Source organism: Mastigoproctus giganteus, chromosome 7 (genome assembly GCF_048544385.1).
Source record: "Mastigoproctus giganteus isolate SK-2022 chromosome 7, ASM4854438v1, whole genome shotgun sequence".
In the NCBI taxonomy this organism is placed as follows: Eukaryota; Metazoa; Arthropoda; class Arachnida; order Uropygi; family Thelyphonidae; genus Mastigoproctus; species Mastigoproctus giganteus.
Window position 1 is genome coordinate 108,208,819 of NC_143581.1, and position 27,045 is coordinate 108,235,863.

General features: G+C 37.7%; 1 protein-coding gene across 1 annotated transcript in view; it reads right to left on the minus strand.

The window, feature by feature from the left end:
• Window positions 1-19,195: 19,195 nt before the first annotated feature.
• LOC150083139 (ATP-binding cassette sub-family C member 5-like) overlaps window positions 19,196-27,045 on the minus strand; it is a 278,483-nt gene continuing 270,633 nt past the window's right edge. The window contains exons 23-25 of the mRNA XM_090378404.1: window positions 23,485-23,592; window positions 20,612-20,776; window positions 19,196-19,297 (exon numbers count right to left, since the gene is read on the minus strand). Coding sequence (XP_090234530.1) covers window positions 19,196-19,297; window positions 20,612-20,776; window positions 23,485-23,592 — 375 coding nt within the window. The remainder of the gene's footprint in view (window positions 19,298-20,611; window positions 20,777-23,484; window positions 23,593-27,045) is intronic.

Below are 27,045 nucleotides of genomic sequence, written 5' to 3' on the forward strand. Positions count from 1 at the left end.
CACTGATAATGTTCTTTAATTAAGATTTCATTGAAAAACATGAAACCACTAAACAGTTTAGTTAATTATTTTAAAAATGTTGAAACATCCTTGCGAGTGAAAGTGATTGTCTTCCCACCTGTGCTGAGCACTTCATGCGTATTTTCGTGTCTGATATCTGTAGCTCTACTGAACCGATTTACAAAAAACGCAAGAAAACAAATAATTTGAGTGCTCAACAATGCCGAAGTCAAGTGCAGAGCATTCTCGTGGGAACGGATGTTTTTTTTTTTATTGATTAACATATTAAATTGTGTTTGACTAATAAGCTTATTTCGTTGTTTTAATTGTGATAAATAAGTAGCTCGAAGGTGCTAAGCACATAACAATATTAGGATAGTGTGTTTAGTGTCAAACGGCACCATGGGTTTCCCCTGTGGGGGGGGGGGGTATATTATTTAACTATCCTTTATTTAAACACCTCCCCACTTGCGCTTCACAGAAAATTCTAAGCTCAAGGGGAAAGCTCCTTAATGTGTTTAATTCCCTTTGGATAGGTTTGTACTCAGAACAACAAAAAACACACAAATGTTGTATATAAATAAAATCAGTTTATTAGACATATTTACATAAGCATAATTAAACCAAAGAATAATTGAATTCATACATATGACAACATGATTTGGACTCACCTACATGTGTATATATATATCATATTCATACATTAGTAAAAATCATTAACAAGCTAATATCAATCCCATTCTATTCTAGAAATACTGCATCAATTAAATACCATTAGTAAAACAATATCAATTCCATTCTATCCCTTTCTACATATGTTTAATACTGCTTCATTTAAATACCATCATAAGAAACAATTAATGATTAACATCAATTCCCTTTCTACGTTATCATATATCCAACATTCTAAATATCTAATAAATCCCCCCTATTTATGTTCTTCCTTCCTGATTCTTCCCAAAACTATCTTTACCATTAGGTATTTCTAAAGTCCTGCTGACCAACTTACTGGGTTTCTACAGTTCCTGGTGTGGGTGTGAAGGTACTATGTACTACAAACTAGCGACTTACTTGTAGAACTCGGCGGGCGTCATCTTTCATCCTTCTTATAAGGTACAGCTTATCTTCACTATCTGGGGCGGCGTTTTACTATTCTTGAAGAATTAGGCACTGGTAGTAGGGCTGCCAGGTAGGTTTCGGTTCCATTTTATTCAGGCCGCTTGATGCACCTCTCCTGTTTCGGAATGGCTACTCTCATGTCGGTCGGGGTTCCGATTCCATCCGATCCTGCACTGTGCTTTCCAAGATTTCAGGAATCTTGGCCCTTTTTCGGCAGATTTGATTTCACATATTTCTTCCCAACTCCTAGACGATCCAAAGAGCCAACATTGACTATGTTCCACTCAAAAAAAACTCTGACTTTCTCGACTACTAACCCATTCCCTCACTGCCGATTTCGCCACGCCCATTTCCCAGTGACTTCTACCAATCTTACATTCACTTTCGGATTCTATCTCATTCCATTTGTTGGAAAACCCCTTATTCCGCCGGCCCAGTAGCACGTGATCACTACTACCCTTTTTTATAACCTGTTGGATCTGCGGCCATCTGGTGTGCCGGTTGTCCAAAACAACACTTTACCCTTCACATATAACGACTTGTCTCCATAGCATTTTAAAACCACAAAAAGTGACATTAGTGACCACAGCATCTATTTTTGGAAATTTGTGTGTGTGTTTAAGAACCGACTTCCGGTCTAGCGACTGAAGTAAATTGCCCCTACTATATTGACCTTACATTAACTTGTTTGTTTCGCAAAACCACTTGCTGCTTTTGCCGTAGTATTCACCGTCTATTCCCTGCTTACAACGGAAGTTATGCTAATGGCTCTGTTTTTCATTACTACTACCCACTAATTTTACAATTCTTACTGAATAATTCTTGTTATTGAAACAGCGGACATTACCATATCATCCTACTAACGGCAAGAATCCAAAAGGAAAACTAACTTCCAAAGTCTAAAAAAAATTTTATTTTTTTGTAAGATTTTCAAATCTTACACCCCCCATCTCCGTGTACTATGCATTGTGTGTGTGAAACAGAACACTGTCAATGCCAGAGGTTTAAAAGTGTGTGGATTTTGTACATGTGTACCGTTGTTCCTCTGGCCATTTAGCCGCTGGGCCCCTAATGGAACCCACCGTTGTCCACACTCCGATAATATTAGGATAATGTTAAAGCTGCAATTTTGAAAATTCACAACACCTGTGAGGTCTTGAATGGTTTGAGCAGGGTCATTTACTGTGCGATTCTTCCTCTTGCCAGATGATGAACCAGAGGAAAAAGTTGTAACATAGATGTATGGAAATTAATAGCCTAAACAAATTCAAGGGCGAATGGATGGGTGAAATGGGAATTTTTTTTTTTTTTTTTGGCTGATGCTACACAAGCTTGCTTTCTTGCACCATATTCCTCTACTATTATAATACATATATCGCTTCATTAGCTTAGTATAGTATTATATTTAAATGGAAATCATGCTGCGGCCAGGGGAGAACTGGAGGAGAAGGCAATTCTCCTAAGAAAATGTCAATGTATGCAGATCTTTACCATTAGTAAGGGCACATGATGCAAGAAAGCAAGCTTATATAGCATCAGCCAAAAAAAAAAAAAAAAAATCCAAATGTTTGTCTGGTTCTGCCGTGAATCTATTTAAGCTATCAACTTCAACGACGAGAGACGGAAGTTTATTCCAGCAAACTTCCGCACATCTGTCCTACAACTGCCTTTCCTCATTTTTGATTTATGCCCTCTCAGGCGATTATTCTGAGCAAGAGGAAGAATCCCATCAGCATTGAGCATGCTTAGACCATTTAAGGCTTTACACACTTCAATCAGATCACCCCGCAAAACTTAAGCCTTTGTTCAATTCACCAATCTTGTTGCCCTTCTCTGCACTCGCTCCAGCAGCTCTACATCCTTCCTAAAGTGAGGCCTCCAGACCTGTACACAATACTCAAGGTGTAGCTTGACCATTGACTTATACAAGGGGATAATCCATGCTAGAAATATTCCTTGTATATCATTGACAAGAAAGACACCATGAGCTACTCTTGCAGACCGTCTGCACTGCTCAGAAAACTTCATATCCCCCAGGTCCTTTTCATTCTCTACCACTGTCAGTGTAGTAATGTATCACACAGTTGATACATTACTCTGGAGTTACTGCTTCCCATATGCAGTACTTTACATTTGTCAATGTTAAACTTCAGTTGCCACCTCTCAGCCCATCTGCTTATCTTTCCTAGATCCTGTTGTAGCAGCTTAGTGTCATTAACAACCCTACAAACTTGGACATTAAGCCTGATATAATAACATTAATAAATACAGAAAACAACAATGGACCCCGAGGGTTTACACAAAGAGCAGTGTCCATTGATTATCACTCTGTCTTCTCCCACTAAACCATAGCAGCAATTTGCCACACTGCTCTAATTTGTGCAACAGTATCAAAAGCCTTTCTAAGATCCAAATACAGGCAGATCACGGTACTTATGTAACATGGGCTTTTGTGCGGGGAAAACCTTCTATATTATGTTGGATGTAATTTTTCAACGTTTCCACTCTATTTGAATCCCCGTGTTATGTTCGGTGCTGTTGAACTTGTGGAAAAATCAAAAGTTTTATTACTATTGGATAGCACACCAGGCCATCCAAACGTTGAAGTTATGTTCCTACTGCCACATGTTGTACTGGGTTAATACTTCTTTCATTCAGCCGTTAGATCAAGGCATAATATCCATCAGAAAATCGTTACAATGGATATTTAGAAAAAAATGATTCCGAATCTGTTGGAAGAATGGGAACATTTCCCAATTGTGGACTGTATCAGAATCATAGCTTTATTACTGAAAGAAGTAAAACCGTCAACGTTAAATGCGTGTGGAAAAACATATGGTCAGAGTCAGTTCATTCAGGAAATATGATCGAACGGGCAGAAAACAGAATTGGTGCGGTAGGAGGGGGAAGGTTTTGATGATATGACTACTGAAGCCCTCATGGGTAGCACAGTTGATAGGATCACCCTCCTCCCCACACCGGCTGGAAAATACAAGATTTCTAATCCTGTCGATGAGGGGAGGCATTTTTATGGATCTTTTTGACAATGTGGCCGAGTTAGCCGGGCGATGGTAGCATGGTTTTTCGTCCACCAAAACAGAAAATTGATCTCGGGACACACGCAATTTATAGACAATATACGCAGAGTAACATGGCCTTAGTCGCCGATGTTCCCAAAAAAAAATATATGATTACTGAAGACGTTCAAGAATTATTGGTAGAAAAAGAAGCCGGTGTAGCGGATTTGGTGCAAATGGCATCGGAGTTAAAATCAAATCAATTCTCAGATGATGATATCGCAGATAAACTTTACGATAAAAAGCATAAAGTTAGCCGAGCTATTAGAATCTTATTTTTTGAATGAAGGGAGCTTCAAAAATGCTTAGTTCCATACACTGAACTTCACACAGTTTTATCAAGCAAACAAACCCAGATTACTGATTTTTTTTTTTTAAAGAGCGCAGAAGATATACGAAATCTAGTATGTTGCTTTTGCAATGTAACCTCCCTTTTTGTACTTTTTCTTGGTCCCGTATAACACAGTTTTGCACAACACGACATTTTACAGGAACCTAATAACTGTGTTATATGATGGTTACTTGTATATGATATCAAAGTTATTTCCTGCATCCAGTTCCTTTGTAACCACATCATAGTGTCAAAGCTATAACTGAAGTCTTGTCTAGATTAATCCTGCAGTGCCTCCATTAATTTCCCTGGAACAGAAGTTAAACTAACGTCTAAATACTTGTGTTGCCCTTTGTGAACTGGGGTCACATTTACACATCTCCAGTCCACGTGTACTTCCCCTGAGTCCAAGGAAGCTCATAAAATTATGGCTAAGGGTTTGCTTACTTCCTTTAATATAGCTGTATATCTTTCGGGAACAGGGCATGATACAGCCAAGTCTTTGCGTGAAGAAATGAGGCACCCCATCAAACTCTCAATGCTAGAGCTCACACTTGTGCAGGAGGTGGTTACTGTCAGCAAAAAAATTTCAGGAAGTAATGATAGCAGCTACTATGCTCTTCAAACTTTAGACCTAAATGGATGTCAGATGAACTACTGAGGTGCATGGGATGTAAATAAGTACAACCCCGGGAGCTCACATCTGGTGAGTATTGGCTTGGCAAACCCAGGGTCCTGAGCTGGATATCATCTTTCTACTTCTCTCACACAGGGGGGGGCGGTAACTCGGGAATTTTTTTTGGCTGGTGCAGCATAAGCCTCAGGCTTCCTTGTATGGCTAATAATAATAAAAAGTCACAGAAGGTCAGGCAAGCTATGGCAGATTATGAGATGTCTCTGGCAAAGAAAAGCAGCAGAGATTCTAAGCTTATATTAGCAGTAGAAGAAAGGGATTGAATGTAAATGGGTTAACTGTTGATGACAAATTGAATAGGTATTTTGTATCTACATTTTTTGGGGAGCTAAATAACTTTCAAAGTAAAGTGGAAGGGAAATTACGTATTATTATTATTATTAGCCATATGGTGCAAGGAAGCCCGAGGCTTGTGCTGCACCAGCCAAAAAAAAAAAAAAATTTCTGAACTACCCAGAGAGAGAAATGATGATATCCAGCTCAGGACCCTGGGTAGAGCTGAAAATAAGAAATGGAGAGGGAAGCACCTGGGGTGGATAGGATCTATCCAATCATATTGTAGGTAGGTAAGCAAACCCTTACCATGATTAATAGAACATACTTGGATTGAGAGGAGGTTCCTATGGGCTGGAGATGGGCAAATGTATCCCCAATCCGAAAAGGGGATCACAAGGTGACATGAGTAATCAGAGTTGTTAGCTTAACATCTTTTCCAGGGAAAATAATGCAGTTACTGGTTAAAGAAGTAATGCAGGGACATCTGAACAGGTAAGCTTTTGATACTGGAGCAATATAGCATTAAGGGCTGGTTAAGTGGAAGGAGACGCGAGCATCACTAGACTCTGGGGAAATTCCCTTGGATTGGAAAAGTGCAAATGTATCTCCCATACATAAGGGTGGCTCTAAAAGTGAAGTTGGCAATGATCAAGGGTGGAATTCAGGATCATTTGGATCGAATTGAAATTCTCAAGGATACTCAGCATGGTTTTGTAAAGGGAAAGTCATGTTTAACAAATCTGGTTCGCTATTTCGAAAGGGTCACTCACGAGCTGGATTTAGGGAATAATTTCGACATTGTTTATTTAGATTTCAGCAAAGCTTTTGACTCAGTCCCACATGAGCGGTTGCGATAAATGGCTATTCCTCAGATTGGGTTGATGTAAGAAGTGGGGGTCCCTAAGGATCAGTATTAGGACCACTGTTGTTTTTAATTTTCATAAACGACATTGATGAAGGGATAGAGGGCGTGAAGTTAAAGATCACTATCAAGCTGAGCTTCTTCAGAGAGACTTCAGGAATGGTCAGAAAAATGGCAGCTATGCTTTAATCCAACAAAGTGTAAGGTATTACACCTGGGAAACAGTAATCCCAAAAAAACTTATTCACTTGGTGGAGTTCAACTAAACCCAGTACTGGAGGAAAGGGACTTGGGCATTGTAAACAGGTTGCAAGGAAGGCCCATGGTGTCCTATCGATGATCTTTCGAACTTTTGCAAGTAGAGATAGGAACGTGATAATCCCATTATATAAGGCTTATGTTAGACCACACTTGGAATACTGTGTTCAAGTATGGAGACCGCACCTAAAGAAAGACATCGAGCTTCTTGAAAGGGTGCAAAGACGGGTAACTCGCCTGGTGAGATCGGCAAAAGGGCGTCCTTATGAAGAAAGACTTCGAATATGTGGGTTGCAGAGTTTGGAAACTAGACACCTTAGAGGAGATTTGATTGAGGTGTTTAAGGCTCTGAGAGGCATCAGTAAAATGAATGAGGACGAAATTTTCAAGATTATAAATGATGCTAGAACTAGGGGACATAAATTCAAGTTACGGGGGGAAATGTTTAGATTGGACTGCAGGAAGTTTTATTTTAGCCAGCGAGTTATAAATTACTGGAATAAGTTGCCTTCATGGGTGGTAGAGGCCGACAGTTTGGGGAAATTCAAAGGTCATCTGGATAGTACTTTCGGGGAAGGGAAGCACATAGGATGATAGGTTTAATTTCCTTTTTTTTTTTTTTTATTATTAATTATTTTTATTGGCTGGTGCAGCATAAGCCATAGGCTTTCTTGCACCATGCGGCCGATACTAATACTAAGACAGAGTGGTGATCAATTTAGCACCCCCTCCCCAAGGGTTCAGTGCTGGGGCCATTTCTTTTCAATATCTATTGATGAAGGTATATCAGGCCAAATGTCGAAGTACACAGATGATAAAAAGTTGGAAGGGTGAGCTAACAATTGCCTTATACAAGGGGATAATCACCTCCTTATCCTGTTAGAAAAATTCTTGTATATCATTGACAAGACGTGCCTCCGTAGACCAGGATTCGAGCCCTTGACCACCGCATATGGCCTTAGTTGCTAATGCTCCTAAAAACCAAATAACAACATTGACAAGACACCATGAGCTACTCTTGCAAACCGTCTGCACTGCTCAGAAAACTTCATAATCTGCCTGCACAATTACCCCCAGGTCTTTTACATTCCGTAGCCGAGTGGTCAGGAGCGCAGTAGCACACGCTCTTTGAGTAGACCGGGGTTCAAGCCCTTGACTGCTGATTATGGTCGGTTTCCCTCAGCATCAATTGTTGAGGAGGCTTCCATCCTGCAGTGGGTTGATAATGGCTGCACTTTACTTTTTCATTCTCTACTACTGTCAGTGTAGTACCACAGAGTTGATACGTTACTCTGGGGTTACTGCTTGCCACCTCTCAGCCCATCTGCTCAACTTTTCTAGATCCTGTTGCAGCAGCGTACTGTCATTAGTGTCCTTAACAACCCTGCAAACTTGAAAATTAAGCTTTATAAAACAACACTGAACCCTAATTGACTCCACGATGGGCAGTGTACATTGATTACCACACTCTCTCTGTCTTCTCCCACTCAACCATCCCTTTATACATAGCAGAAATTTTCCTCCAATGCCACAATGCTCCAATTTGTGCAACAGTATCAAAAACCTTTCTAAGATCCAAATATATGATATCAAATTGGTCAGGCAAGACTTTCTCTTAACAAAACCATGCTGTGTCCAAGCTGAAACTGAAGTCTTGTCTAGATGACTAACCAGTGCCTCTATTAATTTTCCTGGAACAGAAGTTAAACTAACAGGTCTATAATTACTTGTCGCCCTTTAATATAACTGGATAGATCCCATCCACCCCGGTGCCATTTTTATGTTTATCTTCAACAGGTTCCCCTCCACTTTCCTCTGTTATTACAAAATCATCTAGCTCACTGCCAGAGTTTACTTCCCCTCCCTGAACAACTCCTCATGTGTGTATATAGATGCAAAATACTGATTTAGTTTGTTAGCCACCTGAGCAGGATCATCAATATCCATTTCTTTCTAGAGTTTAGATAGATAAAGATTTCTCATAATCTGCCATTCCCAAACCTAATCTCCTTTGTGACTTGGTTACAGATCAGCTTATATCTATCATAGGCTTCCATGCATTTTTCTTCTCTGACATCCATTTAGGCCTAAACCTTGAACAAAACTTCTTAGTTGGTGTGTAAAGCCTAGTAGCTTCCAAGATAAATTCTTTGAATGCCTCCCATTTTGAATTTGCTGTTGATCCCACCGCAGTCACCTTTACGAAAGCAAAAACCCTTCCCTTTACCCCTCCGTAGCCAGGTGGGAAAAAGCAGCAGTGCGTTGCACACGCTTCTTGATTAGACCGGGGTTCAAGCCCATGACCACCGGAGCAATAAGGCCTTAGCTGCTAATGCTCCTAAAAACCAAAAAAAACAACAAACAACCCCTGATGGCAGTTACCTCCTTGAGTAAATCCCACTTCAGCACACTGTGATCACTGCTACCTAGTGGTTCCTTTATCTGAAGAGTCTTAATGCATGAAGGATCACTACTGATAATCAGATCAAGAGTATTACTCCCAAACATGTTGATATAGAAAACAGTCATCCACAAAAGCCTTGCTAGTGTGTCAGTGACCAACCCACAAATTCCAGTCAATATCTGGGAAATTAAAATCCCCCATTATAAGACTCTCTGATTTACTTTTTTTTTTTTTTTTTGGTAGTTTTGGCGCATAGGCTTCTGTGGCCATAATGCACCTCCCAAGGTTTTTGCAGTACTTTGATCCAAGCCCGAACCTGCGACCTTTGGGTTGCCAGGCAAGCACTTTACCCACTCGGCTAGCCCGGTCGGCTCTGATTTACTGGCCCACTCTATTTCCCTGTAGTTCCTTATTATACTCATCAGAGTCATTAAGCCTATAACACACTCCTACCCTCAATTTTGATCTCCCAGTGCTTATGCCACACCAAACTGACTCGACGCTGCACTTCCTTGGATTGTATGTTTCTTAACTAATAGCATAACCCCTCCTATCCTTCCTGTACACATTGTACTCCCGAAATCCTTATATCTGCCTTTGAGCAACACCTCAAATTCATTTACCAAACTACTAGCATTGCTGTATATGCAAGTATACTTGTTCCTGTTCTTAGCTACCCTAACACGACCCATGTATTTACTTGTACCGGAATGACTACCAGCAGTCTCTGAAATACCCAGCTGCTCATTCCAATAGAAGCAGTACAAGAATCACTTCCACCTCTGCCAATGGCTACTATTAGTCCTTGTATTTCTGACCGACCTAACACTGGCTCGATAGCATCAGCAAATATTCTTGCACCCGTTCTATTTAAGTGTATTCCATCCCTGTAGAAGCAGTCTCTCCTGTTAACAAGTACAGACCAGGCTGAAAAAAATTAAGCCTTGCACAATCTTTCCAGGCCCGAATAGATCAACAAGGCTCTCATCCTATACTCCATCCTATCGTGTCTGGGCAGAATTGCAGACACTTTCACAGCCTTTTTTCAACAGTGACCTGTACTTGTTAAGTATTTCCACCAGTCTCCTACTCTTAATATCATTAGTGCCCCTGTTCCCCATTTCCCTGACAATAGTCACCAACTACTAGTTCTTGGGGGGTTGCCACTGTGTCGTGTGATGATCAATTGCAAGCTCTGGTGTTGATGTGGGCAGCTGAGAGCTTGATGGGCCCCTCAATTTAGATCCTTCGAGGGCATCCACCCTGTCCTTCAAGCTCTCATATAGGCCCATAACAATGCTGAGTTGTCGCCCGATTTCCTTACATCACGCGCGCACACACAAACAGACATTCCCATTGGCAATATCATGTCCCGTACCTGATTGCTGCTCCGGTCTGAGTCACAATTTCGATTCAGTTTAAGTACAGAATTATTAGTAATGGCCGCATGGTGCAAGAAAGTCTATGGCTTATGCTGCACCAGCCAAAGGAAAAGGAAATTAAACCTATCATCCTATGCGTTTCCCTCGCCCGAAGGTACTATCCAGATGACCTTTGAATTTCTCCCAACTGTCAGTCTCTACCACCCATGTAGGCAACTTATTCCAATAATTTATAACTCGCTGGCTAAAATAAAACTTCCTGCAGTCCAATCTAAACATCTCCCCCATAACTTGAAATTATGTCCCCTAGTTCTAGCATCATTTATAATCTTGAAAATTTTGTCGTCATTCATTTTACTGATGCCTCTCAGAGCCTTAAACACCTCAATCAAAGCTCGATGTCTTTCTTTAGCTGCGGTCTCCATACTTGAATACAATATTCCAAGTGTGGTCTAACAAAAGTCTTATATAATGGGATTATCACGTCCCTATCTCTACTCGCAAAAGTTCGATAGGACACCATGGGCCTTCCTTGCAACCTGTTTACAATGTTGTTGTTGTTATTTGGTTTTTAGGAGCATTAGCAACTAAGGCCATATTGCTCCAGGATATGCGGTGGTCATTCCCTGACCTTTCCGCATCCTCTGCATTTGGTGGTGACGGGCTCGAACCCCGGTCTAATCAAGAAGCGTGTGCTACGCACTGCTGCTCCTTCTCACGGAAGCGCCCCTGTTTACAATGCTCAGAGAATTTCATGTCTGACCATATCGTAACACCCAAGTCCCTTTCCTCCAGTACTGGGTTTAGTTGAACTCCACCAAGTGAATAAGTTATTTTGGGATTACTGTTTCCCAGGTGTTATACCTTACACTTTGTTGGATTAAAGAATAGCTACCATTCCTGAAGTCTATATTGGTCTCTCTGAAGAAGCTCAGCTTGATAGTGATCATTGACTATTCTGCAAATTTAGACATCTCGCCCTCTATCCCTTCATCAATGTCGTTTATGAAAATTAAAAACAACAGTGGTCCTAATACTGATCCTTGCGGAACCCCACTTCTTACATCAACCGAATCTGAGGAATAGCCATTTATCACAACCCTCAGCCTCCTGCCCTGAAGCCATTCTGCTACCTATCTAAGGATTTTCCCAGTGATTCCGATCTTTTACAGCTTATAAAGCAACCGCTCATATGGGACTGAGTCAAAAGCTTTGCTGAAATCTAAATAAACGATGTCGAAATTATTCCCTAAATCCAGCTCATGAGTGATCCTTTCAAAATAGCGAACCAGATTTGTTAAACATGATTTTCTCTTTACAAAACCATGCTGAGTATTCTTGAGAATTTCAATTCTATCCAAATGATCCTGAATTCCTCCCTTGTTCATTGCCTCCATGATTTTCCCTACCACTGAAGTCAGACTGACAGGTCAATAAATTTTCACTTCACTCTTAGAACCACCCTTATGTATGGGAGATATGTTGGCACTTTTACAATCCAATGGAATCTCCCCAGAGTCTAGTGATGCTTGCATAATTAGCCTCAATGGTTGAATGCACTCACTTGCCGCCTCCATTAAGATTATAGGGTATATTCCATCAACTCCAGGAGCTTTACTGGCCTGTAGGCTAGAAAGTTTTTCATCATTAAATAATCTTGCGAAATTTCAATATCATTAATTACACATTTTTCAACTTCGCACCAGCAATTTCCCAACGCAGTTATAACACTATATATATTTTTTCAGTATTGAGTATTATCTCAGAGTTTCATTATATAACTTTCATATTGAGTTATGTATTAATTAATAATGTTACATTTATAAAATCTAAGTCGTTATACATATTTAGTTAAAAAGTACAATTTGATTAACTATACTATATTAAGCTAATGCTATCTAGTATGGGATATAACAATGGTGGCAAATCTACGGACACTTAAGTATTAATTAACTTCCAAAATCTCACTGTCTCTATTCAGAATAAACCAAGGATCTTCACTAGGTCTATAAGCTACTTATAAAAAATAATTTAATATAACAATTAGTCAATAAAGCGGCTAAATTTAGCTAAAAACTTGTAAAACATGTGGATTGGATACCCTTACTGATGCTAAGTAATAACTTACAAAATCTCTATCTAAGTTTAAACTAAGTATCGTAACTAGAAATATAAAGCTACTCGAGAAAATAATTTGAGTTAATAAAACAGAAAAAACTTCGCCTGCACAAGGCTACTCTCGTTCCCACTGAGAATTTCATATTCTGAGCTGTGCAGACAGCTCATGGGCTTTTGTCAATGATATACAGAAACTTTGTTGGGATAAGGAGTTGATTATCCTTTTGTACAAGGCTAGGTCTGGAGACTAGGCCCCTGCTGGGGGGGGGGGGTGTTCTGATTAAGGTGCTGAATGTGAATGGTATTGATGTGTGCATTTTTTTGGCTAATGTTATATTAGTTTGCTTTCTTGCATGATGCTATTACTGAATAACCCTGAAAACTGTGTCAAATTAAAATGCTTTTCTGTAGAGTGTGGCACTCTACAAAAAAAAAGTGATAATGCTTTCCAAAAGATCCAAATATGAAAGTCAAGTTGCTATATGGTGAAGATAGTAGTCACTCTAAGTATTTGAGAGCACACCTAAAATAAAATCTGTCATTTTACACACCATTCAGGTTTAGTTATTTTTCAGTAACAGCGGAAGTCCTTGAGCATTGGTCATGATCAGCAATGTTTTAACAGATGAGGTACAAAGTAATTATGGAACCATTTCTTAAACACTATGCCTGCAACGTAGCCCTCTGAATTAGATTTTCGTAGCATGGGTTAAAGTCAAGCAGTTAGCATTTATCCTTAGCAGCTTTGAAGCTAAGCCCATTTCACTCACATTGAATTTGTAGCACAATATCCCTTCCTTAATGATTTTATAGCCATTTGTGCTGAGAATTTACTAGTTGCCAGGTCATTAGCAGTAATCATCAACTATCACTATAATATTGTGCAAATGTGATCCTTATCTTTAATGAGGAATGTCATCAGTTTATTGTTCCATTAGAGGACACTATGGGAGTTTGCCCCCATTTTCATAAAAAAATAAACCTATAGTCATTATTTTATGAAGATATACTGTGGTTAACAACAGTTTAACATACCGACTGTGTTGTTCTACACATAGTCTGCCAGGGACAAAAGTATATGACTTAGACCAGATATCATCTTTTAAGGGCATGAAAGGTAATATTGTTATCCATGATGGCACTAATGTATTAGGAGATCTGAGGATGTGCTTAACAAGTATAGGGCAGGCATTGTTGTGAAAAAGTCAGTAAACATGAGTGTTTTTAATCCTGCCCAGACATAGAGAGAATACATTTGATAGCCTGTTTTTACAGGAATGGGATACTAATAGTTTGACTGGAGGCAGAGGTGAAAGTGATTCTTGCAGAAGCCTGGAAAGCAAGGTGTTGAAGATTTCAAGTAAATGCACAGGCTGACTTTAAGGGTAACGAACAGGGGCATAGTAAACAAATTTGAAAGTTCTGATTAAGTCATCAAAAGCGGATCTTGAATGTGGGGCTATGCACTAAATTAAGAAGCATATTAAATCTGAGGCAGTTTGCTGTGACATAAGTACTGGAAAAGCAAAAATGAGAGTAGGAGTGTGTTATAGGCCTGACTTTGATACGAACAACTGTATACAGAGTGGGGCATTTTAACAACTTCTGTGTGGCAGCAATCACAGAGAGAGATGATGTGGGATTTACTTAAAGACATAACTGCTGTAAAGGGAAGGGTTGTTACTGTTGGTAACAACTGATAATGTTACCAACAGTAAATTCTAAATGGGAAGCATTCAGGGAAGTAATTGTAGAAACAAGCTGCTAGGCTTTTCAGACCAACTAAGAAATACCATTCCTTAGACCTGAGAGGATGTCAGATGAACTGATGAGACTTGTGGCAAAGATTTCTTTACTTACATTAAGAAGAAAGTGGTTAAATTATATTGGGCTGATTGTTAACAAACTGAATAGGTATTTTCCATCTACATTCAAGCATGAGGGAAGTGACTTTTTTTGGAGCTTAACATAAGAGGAATATGGGATATATTCATGAAGGGAGGCAGCAAAGGAGGTAAGAAAACTGTTAGCCATAATTAGAGAGATCTTTGGATTCAGGGGAGGTTCCTATGGACTGGAGATATGTGAATGTATCCTCAGTTAACAAAGGGGGATCAAAAAGTAACATGAATTGTTACTTTTTACAGACCTGTTAGATTAACTTCTGTTATAAGGATACATTATAGGTGCTATAATGCAGTAACAAAGGAACTTGATACAAAAAATAATTTCAATATTATATACTTGGATTTCAGGAAAGCTACTGATACTGCTGTATAAACTGGAGCAGTGTGGCATTGGGAGAAGATAGAGTGGTTCTTTATTAACTAATTTCATTAATGGATTCTGTGCTAGGCTTAATGTCTAAGTTTGAAGATGAAAGAATGGATGGGCTGAGAAATGGTAATTTAATTTTAACACATGGGTGCAGTGCAAACAAGCTGTCAGGACAGCTCATTTTGTCAATAATATACTGCAATTTTTCTGGCAAGACAAGGAGTTAATTATCCCAATGTATAAGGAAACCCTTGGATCTGGAAAATAGGCACCTACGGCTAAATGGATGGTTGAGTTGGGAAAGACAGGTGCTCTTTGTGGACTAAATTATTATTGTTAATAATGGACCATTATTATTTATTGATGAAAGTATATTATGGTTAATGACAGTAATCAAGGTATGCTACTGCAACATGATCTAGAAAAATGGAAGGTACTGCATATGGGGTTTCAGTAATCCCATATTAACACACCAACACTCGTGGTTTGTTTGAAAATAAAAATGACCTGGGGTAACTGTGCAGACAGATTGTCAATGGTATGCAGGGATAAAGAGGTAATTATCCCATTGGACAATGCAACTAGTTATGTCTCATTTTAGGAAGGATGCAGAGAAGAGTAATGAGATTGAAAGAAATGAAAGGGTGGTCTTACCAAGAAAGGCATCAGTTCTACAGACTACGCACCTGCGAGGTGATCTGATTGAGCAAGTTCAATGCTAATAGCATTCTTCCTCTTGCTCAGACTACACACTAGGGGACATAAATTCATAATGAGGAGGGATAGTTTTAATAAATTCAAGGCAGAACTAGATCAATTATTGGATAAGCTTGCCTTCTTGCATTTGTAGAGACATATGATGCAAGAAAGCAAGCTTATGCAGCATGAGCCAAAAAAAAAAACCCACTCCCATTTCACCCCTCCGCTCGTTCGAAACCTGTCCAGCTGAGCCTTATTATCTAAATTTATTTAGACTATCAACTTCCACCAACCAACTACCCGCTGGCTAAAGGCAAATTTCTGCACATTTATCCTACATCTGTCTTTCCTCAATTTGAATTTATTTCCTCTCAGGTGATTATTCTGAGCAAGAGGAAGAATCCCATCGGCATTGAGCATGCTCAAACCATTTAAGGCTTTATACACCTCTATCATATCACCTCGCCAGGGCCTAGTCTCCAGACATCGTAATTTGCAAAACTTACGCCTTTGTTCCATTCACTAATCTTGTTGCTCTACATCCTTCTTGAAATGAGGCCTCCAGATCTGTATACAGTACTCAAGGTGTGGCCTGACCATTGCCTTATCCCTACTAGAAAAATTCCTGTATATCATTGACAAGACACCATGAGCTAATCTTGGTGAAACAAAAAAACTTCATATCTGCCTGAACAATTATCCCCAGGTCCTTTTCATTCTGTACCACAGAGTTGATATGTTGCTCTGGGGTTACTGTTTCCCCATATGTAGTACTTTACATTTGTCAATGTTAAACTTCATTTGCCACCTTGAAGCCCATCTGCTCAACCTTTCCAGATCCTGTTGCAGCAGCATAGCATCAGTAGTGTCCTTAGCAACCCGCAAATTTGGACATTAAGCTTGATATACCATCATCAATATCATTTATAAATACAGAAAACAACACTGAACCCTGAGGAACTCCACTAATAACATTAGTCCACGATGAGCAGTGTCCATTGATTACCACTCTCTCTTCTCCCCCTCAACCATCCCTTTATCCATAGCAGCAATTTGTCTCCAATGCCACACTGCTCCAATTTGTGCAACAGTATCAAAAGCCTTTCTAAGATCCAAATATATAATATCAAAGTTATTCCCTGCATCATAGTATCCAATCAAATTGGTCACGCAAGACTTTCCCTCGACAAAACCATGCTGTGTCCGAGCTATAACTGAAATCTTGTCTAGATGATCCTGCAATGCTTCTTTAACCAGTGCCTCCATTAATTTTCCTGAAACAGAAGTTAAACTCACAGGTCTATAATTACTTGTGTCAGCCTTTGATCCTCCTTCGTGAATTGGGGTCACATTTGCACATCTACAGTCTATGGGTACCTCTCCCCTGAGTCCAAAGAAGCTCTCATAATTATGGCTAAGGGTTTGCTTACTTCCTTTGCCGCCTCCTGTAATATAACTGGATAGATCCCATCCATCCCGTGTTCTTTTTTATGTTTATCTTCAACAATTTCTCCTCCACTTTCCTCTCAGTTATTACAAAATCATCTAGCTCACTGCACCTCTGGTATTCCCCTTCCTGAATAACTCCTAATGTGATTTGCAAGTGTGGCAAAGTCACAGGACACAAAGATATATTCAGTCAATGTAGAGGGAGTAGGGATTTTTATCATATTCAATGTGCTAATTGGCTTGTAAGCTGTATTACTTAAATAATTTTTTTTTTGGAATCATAACTCAGTGTTCTAGAATAACAAGTTCTAATTGAGTAGATCCAAGAGGTTTTGAAAGGCCAGTAATTTCATTGCTGAAACTGGCCTAAAATCTGTTTGCTTTTGTGAAGATAAAAATGTATAATTACATATTGTCTAAATCTGGCCTTGTATTTATACTTAGAAGTAGTTCACAAATGTATTGCAGAATGGAATTCCAAGGATGATCTTCTGCCTAATCATAAAGTCACAGGAGCATTCAGTTGAAACTCAAGACAGACCATGGGCTGTGTTCCCCTCCTCAAGAAGAGTTTTATTTGGCGCAGCCAAGGTCGATGTTCACTTTACACATGAGTAAAAATTAATTCTCAAGAGCCAAAGAGAATGCATTCTTATGCCTCTGATATCAGTAAAAAGTGACTGCTTGAAGAGTGAGATCCTTAAGTCATGCATGCTAAATTACTTTCAGAACCCTCCATGTAGCAAAGTTCACCATTGTAAGGGTGTGGGATTACACTTCTATTAAAATCTGAATTATGGAGGCCTGGTCTATCGAGATTTCTGTTTCAGATTTTATTAGTTGTTACTAAAATTTTCAACTGTGTAGTTGTGGTATTCATTTACTGATGGAACTTTCAATTTCCAGAATAACATCTAAGGATAGTTTTCTGTGACATTAATTAGTACATTTGCGTCAATATTGTGACTTATATACACAACATGAGAGAGCTTCTTAAGACTAATGATGCAATAGTTTGAAGCTTTCTGCCCTAAAACATCATTAGGAATCACAGGTTAACCCTCCACTGGTGGCACCTGGTCTTACAATCCCTGAGAAAAATATTTTGCATTAATTGCTGTTTCCTTAATTCTTCTGTGCAGTCTTGCTACTTTCAATTTGGGAAAATAAATTTCATTTTCCCAAAAGACTGGTCAAGAACTGTTGGGTTACATTATAAGCGGTACAGTCCATATTAAATACAACTTGTCAATTGTTTTCATAAATATGAATGAAGAAATGTTTTATTTTTTTACAAAACCCATCATAGTAAACCTTTGGGCCCTTGGATTGTGAAGTAGCATACCCTGCCCATCTTTGTACCACCAGCAAACTTAAGACTTTTTTTTTTAATAAAGTAAGGGATTCCATTAATAACCAATCAGTTTTTCATATGGAACAATATCAAAATTATTTTTTAAATCTAGTCAGACAAGATTCCCCTTAATAAATTCGTGCACAGAATAGAGACATGGCTAATCTTCTGCTGTTCTTTTAATATAACTGGCTAGATTCCAGTTAGAATTAATTATTTAGTAGATGGCTTTCTTTAAGCAATCTGAGCATTGGTACATTAAGGGGAAATCATGCCAGTCTGGTAAAATTTTTAACACTGTCCCTTATAGAAAGTTACTGGTAAGATCCTACTCTGGATCCCGTACTAATGAGGGTATCCAAGGAAAGCTCTTGATGTTATGATTCAATCTGATATGCAGTGTGAAGGACATCATTATCTCTCTGCCCAGGCAGTCAAACCAGAATTAGATAACAAGGGAATGGAAGTAATAGTTTATTCTTTTTGGCTGATGTAGGGAAAAAAAAAAAGTCCACTTCCTGGTATATATTAATGATCAGATTGGGAGTATCTGATAAGCTGTTACTCAAATGTTCTTCTACTGAGTGAGTGATCATTCTACAAGTTTCAGTTAAAATCTACTATGATGAGATAGTTTGATTTACTAGGTCCTTTCTGTCTGCATTTAATCGAATTAATCATGTGTGCTACTACACTTTCACATTTCAATAAAATTCCAGACGCTGATTACAACTGCTTTTATTTTTTTGAATAAAACGAAAATGCAATGGTTTAAGGCCAACAGTTCTTGGAACAGAGATCACAATGAATATATATATTTCAGTACTTCTGCAGAACGAGACCAGCAACAACATGAATATATAAGTAGGCATAGTTTTAAGTACATACATTAAATTTATGGTAGGCTGCTGATATTTATTAATTCTGTAGCTGTCATTTGAAAAACATATGATCTGGGGTTTCCAAGTAATGCTGCAGGCGAATCGAATTCCAGAACCTGTAAAACAAAAACACTTGAATATTATAATACAAAGTATTTCTTCATAATGACAAATCATATAATTTTTTTTTTCTAGCATCAGTGAAATACAAAGGTAGAATTATGTTGCAATAAATAGGAAAATGAGGTTTAATAAAAACAAACATGAAACCCTTTAAAATGGCACAAAAGACTGCCATGCTTTGTATTAACAAAATTTTATTTTAAGTAGCATAATTGATTATGCTATTTGGAATGGCCAGTTATACTTCAGGACCCTGGGTGTGCCTAGCCCAAATAATAAGGAAAGAACTGGGAGGCCATGCTGAGTCTGATATCATTTTCCAAGGAAAACTGGTTGCTTTCTTCAAGCATGTATTCACATACTGTCAATTAAAAAATTGTATTTTAGTATCCTTAACCCTCTGGTTTTGCTGTTCGTGAGTGACTGAACATCAATGTGACAAGAAAGGTAACGTTTCATAATTATATGCAAAAATAAAAAAACTTTTAAATTCATCAGTTATTATTTGGCTATGGAATAATACTTTTTATGTTGCTCTGCCACAACCAGTAAGAAATATTCAACAACTGCTGTGGTTTGGATTCTGACAGGCTTTGCACTTAGATGAATATTCTTGTGTGTTAATGGTGCCTTGTACACTTTCTGGGATTCACAAATACAGCTGGTCTCACTGAAGTAGTGGTTGAGGAAATGGACTGCTTAGTGTTGCTATCATTAATAAATAGTTTCTATAACAGAGGAATTGATTTGGACCATGATCATTTGACATTACAACAGCATCAAAAGGGGATAATGTAGTTTTCTTTTTCCATAGTTGAACTGCTGCTTTAAATGCTCTAGGCAACCCATTGTTCATATGGAGCATAACATGCTTTATTTTAGAAAGTTTAATCAATAGGTTCAGAATATGGAAAAGTGACATGAATAAAACAAAAACATTAGCAGATGGTACTGGTTCATTCACTTGCAACCTAAGAGAAAAACTCAAATATTGTGGAATGGAAAGTTTCAAAGAGAAAACAGATTACTGAGTCAATGTGTAGTTAAATTATTTTGCTGGAATACCACAAGGTCAAATTTTTCACATTGAATTAAGGGCTGTCACAGTTCATGAAGAATTATGCATGTGGGGTCAAACCTACTGGATTTGAATTAGAAAGATTGGGGTTTCTTGACAGAATCTTTTGCTGTTAAAATAAGGATTTTACTTATGTTCTAGACAATGAAGATAAATGCTATTTATTTAGAATGGCTATCTGCAATGTGAATGTTTATTAAGAGATTGGTAAAAAGAAGTGCTAGTTTACCTTTCCTTCAGATAACACCATAATTCGATCACAGTGCATTATGCTGCTAAGTTTATGTGCTATAATGAACATTGTGCAATTTTCAAAGGCTTCTTGAATAGCCTTGTGGACTAAAAGTTCTGTCTGAACATCAATAGCTGCCATAGCTTCGTCTATAAAGCAAATCTAAATAAGGGAAATAAAAAATATATTAAGCATGTAGGAGGGAAATAACAGACTTGCTAGTTAAACTTTCATTTGTCTACATGAAACTAAAGAGATTAGAATACAAATAAGCAGTATGGTAACACTAGTACTTTTATGGAGAATTCATAATAGTTTAGCATAACGGGGCAAAATGACTTTTATAAAAAAAAGCAAAAATAATATAATTTTTTTTACCCTGGCAGTAGTGGAATCTAGTCTCACAGATCCACTAGTGAAGCAACATATTATTCTTTAACTAGAATTATATGTGAAAACGGTATGCCAGACCTTGCACCACCCTTTCTCATTGGGCTTCTATATCCAAAGCCATCAGGGAGTGATCATTAACATGTTTGTTGCCACCTATAAATTTCAGAACATTGGGAATTCATTTTTAAAGGCAGACACTTGCTTTTTGTGCTGAGCTGTAATCGAAACAAATCTTAAAATGATTATTCAGGTGCATAAGGGCAGCAAACCATACAAGAAAAAATACTAATTTTATCTGTTCAGATGATGAAATTCCTTCACCTTTTTTTTTTATAAACATCATTGACTGTTGTCCAATATAATATAAAGCTCCGGACCAAAAATTTTTCTGTCATGGTCTGCATTGTTTGTTCATAACTTCCTTTTCCAATAAATCATGAATCCAATGTTGTAAATGTATTTGATGTTGATTACTTTTAATGATTCGATATCTCTTTAAACATTGTGGAATTCTTTAGGTCACAGATTGAATTAAAGATGTTAAAAACATGGCCTTTAAGTCTCTCACAGCCAGAATGTGAAGCAGCCTTTACAGGTAAAATCTCCAGGATTAACTGATTTATTTACCAACCTATAACTTAGACCTATTCTCCATTGATGATTGACAATTGTATATGATGGAGTATGCAAGAAAAAGTAATTCCAATGTGAACTGAATTTAGCATTCACAGAAACACTTTTTTTTACCCATAAATATTTTCTACTAGTGCAAGCATACTGGACCACTGATTAGGAAAAAAGAAAATAACTACAGAATTATTTTTTGCACAACTTGGGCTCTCAGTTAACCAGTATTTGTGTAGGATCCTCTTGTTTTTAAAAGTGAACAAATGTGTACGTAAGCAACTGCTGAAAATGAAACTAGCATGCTTTATGCATCTGCTACAAAAATTACTCTTTAAACATAGGTGTAGAAAATGCAATTCAATAATTATACTAAAAACTGGACTGATTTTTGGAGCTTTTCATCCTCAGCTAGTAAAGAGAAAATAAGCCCTATTGATGGCATGCAAGACACTTCTTCCTATCCATTATATAAGTGTTTCAGCATCGTGGTCCTGATGCATACACAAGAACTATATGGGTAAAGATATTATAATTGGTTTCGGACTTCTTCTGATTATGTGAACTTAGACTATTTCATATTGATGCCCCACTAAACAATTTGTTCTTCAATCATACCTAAATAAATTTTTGCAAGAGAGGCAAAAATCTGATCAAAACATTATAATTTTGACATTGCTGATATCTAATAACTTGTAAAAAGAAACATCTACTGGTCCTATTCAATTTCAGGACCACCTGGTAATTCTGATCAATTATCTTCCAGATGTGGAGAGGGAGCAAAATTCTCTTTTACTGAGGTGTATATTAAAACATGCAGAACAATAAGAGTCTTTGATCTGAATCCTTAGTAACAATGGCTTTCACATGAAAAAAGCAATCATAATGCCATAGCTGAGTGGTCAAACACTAGAAGTGACTACAAGAATAACAATGTATTTAGCTTTCTCTCTATCTTGAGAACTGCTCTGGCCTGGCCAATTTATTAGGTACACTTACATAACAGCAAGCTGGTGTCGAAAGTCTACCAGGCAACATTTTTCCATACCTTCCTTTTTTTTGCTGATAGGATTGAAACCCAGTTTGGCATTGGTTACCGCTGTTGTTGGACTAATCTTGATACTGGTGGGTCTGGTACAAAATCTCATTCATGTTGCCAATCTGCTTTATATGGAATAGTACAGTTACTGAAAGAGAACTCCACTTCAAAAAAAGTAATAAGTATATCTAATAAATATGGGGAGAAATACGAATGTACCTATTAAAAAAAAAAAAAATAGATTTTTTTTTCCCTCCCCACTTGGGGATAGAAATCAATGAGTATATATAGTTGGTGGAGTTCCGGAAAAAGTCTTCTTGTCCATGAGATTCTCATCACAAGGATTGATGTTTGTGATGATAGTGCACTACATATGCCCTCAAACAAATTATTAATTTCTGGAATATGATCAACAGTCATGTATAAAAAGTTGGAGAAGATAATGTTCACCCATAATGGTACTATAAGCTTGAATCTTCTCAAAGAAGAATGGTCCAGTTACACAGTTTGCTCTGAATCCACACCAAAAGTCATATAGGCATTAGAGGAGCACTTCATTAGTCCATAAGGTGTTCCAGAAACACTGAGTGTGGAAAATGGCAATAGTTCTGAAGCACAGCTGAGGTATCAATAAAGCACCAAAAGCCCTCTAGTATCATGTTTTCAACTTGTTTGCTATTTACAGGCAGCCTTCATATAATACCTATTCTTCTTAGAGCTTCATTTTGATATGCTATTAAAAAAATCCACCATATATAGTTTCCCCTGCCAAAGTTGTTCAGTAAAGATCAAAATACTGTAAAAATTAACTCACCTTACTGCACCTTAACAAAGCCCGTGCCATGCATAATAATTGTTTTTCTCCAGCAGAAAAATTGCAGCTTTCTTCAAAAATGGTGGCATTTAGTCCTAAAGATGTAACCTAAAATAAAATACACATGAATTTCCATTTATTCTCTAGTGTCAAAGTCATTGTGAATGTACATATATCAAATTATTAAGAGCAGCTGGATTTTTGGCACCACAGTTCACAATCTTCTTACTTATGGCTTCACACATTAATCATGGGACCAAGGTAGGCTTTAGGAAATCACAATGTCAGAGAAGCATTAGTTAGTTGTATTTCTGCCATCACTGAAAGGTTTGATAAGTGATTGACAACATTTATCTGCAGGGAAGTCACTTTGTAACTTCAGAAAACTAAACCATTTTTTGACTCCCTCCCCAAACTAAATTTTATTAAAACTTAGTTTAATAAAAAAATCACCAGTGAGCAGACTGATATTCACCCATCAAACTTGAGCCACATGTGCCTATGAATTTCTGAATGCTACTTATCAACAATTGTTCAGCAGTTTATATCTTACACTTCCCATGAGAATTTATCTTAGTTTTTGCATCCACAGTAACAAAAAAACTAGAGGAAAAAATAATAATTTTGACATCATATACATTAAGGGCAAGTTACTGCAGGGAGTGATTATCAATGGACACTGCTCTTCTTGGACTCATGTTATTAGCAGAGTCCCCAAGGCTTCATTGCTGTTTATATATATTTTTAATGATAGTGATGAAGGCTTAGCAGGGTATACTATGGTAACAAGACCTAGGCAGTTAAAGTTTAACAAATGCAAAATACTTCACTATAGGTAGCAGTAAACCCAGATTAATGTACCAAATGTGTGGTACCACACTTAGGGTAACTGTGCTGCTAGGACAGCCCATTTTATCACGGTGATGGAGTCATTTCTTGTGCTCAGACTACACGGATTGTTGTAGGATAATGTGTGAGTAGTTTGAATAAATTCAAGGAAGAACGTGAACAGGTGATATGGAAAGTTTTTCTTGGGCTAGTAATTCTCTATAAGCATGCTTTCTTGCATCATTTGTCATTACTATTACATCTTACAAGTCCCATTTTAAAAAAAATTCATCACAATGCAGCTACTGGTAAACTCCATGTGTAAGATGGTTTTTTAAAGAAAGTTACAAATATATAATATATAAGAATTTTTGGTATTAGTACTGCACCATTACTAAAATTATTTTTGCTAGCCTTTGTCTAGTGAGATTAGTGTCAGAACTCCACTGATAGGAGAAAAATTAAAAATCTATCAATTACATAAGGAAAACTAAAAGTAACTCAGCAGCATTATGTTTTGATAACAATGTTTGCAGGTGACTTAGAAAAGCAATTGGGGGATGAATCCTGGTGAAATATGTAGTAACCATCTTTGTGATTGGATTGCTTATCATGTTTGAAAAGTGAGTAACGAACAAGGAATGTGCTTTTTCTAAGTATTGTGCACCAAAGCAGAAAATTCTTTATTTTTCCTTCTTGCTAGTTTAATTTTTATAGGATAGAAGGTAAATTTTAAAATCTGGAATCATCCATTGGGGATTGAGAGGAGCAGTGGTCTTACGAAGATAGGCTTCGGTTCTGCAAATTTCAGTGTCTTGAGACCAGATGCGGTTGAGGTTTTTAAGGCTTTGGATGGATCAAGCAATCTCAATGTTGATGGCATTCTTCCTCTTGATTCTTTGCATCATAGTCCAATATTCTGTTCTTATTAATTAAAAATTCCTTCACCCAGAGTTTAACAATACAGTAGATCATCGATAATCTGAACTAATTGGGACCGAAGGAAGTTTGGATTTTCAAACTTATCAAAGGCACTGTTCTGGAGAATAAAACACTGGTGTTAAAATCCAGTGCCATTTCACACATGGGTTCTCCTAAAATTTGTCTCTGTGTGAACCCCAAATAAATGGCAACGTTGAAGGATGGGTCATTTTTTCTGTTCTCATAGTCTCTTTGCACCATCTAAATCAAGTTTCAATGCTGAAGAAAATTGCAATACAGTAAAATAAAACTCTGTATCTCACTTGCATGTTCTCTGATTACACCTTTTTTTTTTTTTACTGATTACAAAGTATGTTTAGTTAGTATTGGGTATATAATAGTCCTCCGATTTTCGCTTATTTGAATCAAAATTCAATTCGTAGATGTGATCACAATAACTCGCTCTGACTGCAATTATTTTATGGTACCAGCATAACAAAAAATAAATGCTGGCTCATTTGAATTTTCACCAGTAACATCTAAGATGGGACTAAAACCTCTTTGGTCTAGAATAAAAAATTTAAATTACCCTACTCTGGCAGCCTGTCTTCACTGCACAATTACCTCCAAGTCTTTTTTCATTCTCCACTACCCAGCTGGTACATTTCTCTGGGGTTACTGCTATCCATATGCAGTACTTTGCATTTGTCAATGTTAAACTTCAGTTGCCACTTCTCAGCCCATCTGCAGCAGCAAACTTTGGGGACTCCATGAAGAGCAGTGTCCATTGATTACCACTCTGTCTTCTCCCACACTGCTCCAATTTGTACTGTAGTCTTCCATGTGCAACAGTAGCAAAAGCTTTCTTAAAATCCAAGTATATGATATCAAAATTATTTTTTGCATCCAGTTCCTTTGTGATCATAGTATCAAATTGGTCAGACAAGACTTCCCCTTAACAAACCCATGCTGTGTCTGAATTATTACTGCAGTGACTCCATTATTTTCCCTGGAATAGAAGTCAAACTAACAGGTAATTATTTGTGTCATCCTTTAATCCCTTTTGTGAATTTTGGAGAAAGATTTGTGCACCTCCAGTCTGTGGGGACTTCCCCAGAGTCCACGGATTTGCTTACTTCCTTTAATATAATTATGGATAGATTCCAACACTTTGTTTTCAGCTATTACAAAATTTTAATTGTTAGTTAAAATTTTTGATAAACATCTGTCCTTCTCTTCAAGTGTGAATGTAGATTACTTATTTAGTTTGGCAGCTACCTGAAAATGACTATCAATATCATCAAGTGCACCAATTTGATCTATCCCATTTCTTCTCATTTTTACATAAGTAAAGTCTTTGCCAATCGAAGCAACTGTGGCATATGCATGGATCGAGACACGGTATAAAAAAACACCTGATACTGAGCTCCATTAATTAGTGTTACTCTTGTTCTTCAGATTGGAAAGGCTGCAGACTTAAGAAAGTTTGACAAAGGCCAGACGACTAGGTCAGAGCATATCCAAAATGGCATGGCTAGTGGGGTAATCATGGTTCGAGGAGGGAAAACCCATGAATCGCCAGAAATTGGAATACTGATTACGGGAGTAATGTGTCACAACACACAGTACATCAAACCCTGCTGAAAATAGGGCTGCTCCAAGTGCCCATGCAAGCATTGAAACTGGACCTTGAGTGATTGGAAGAAGGTCGTCTGATGAATCACATTTCCTGTTGTACCATGTATGCATTGTTTACCTGTGGAACAAAAACAAGCTGGTGCTGGGATACATTTTCTAGAGTGGCTTTATATT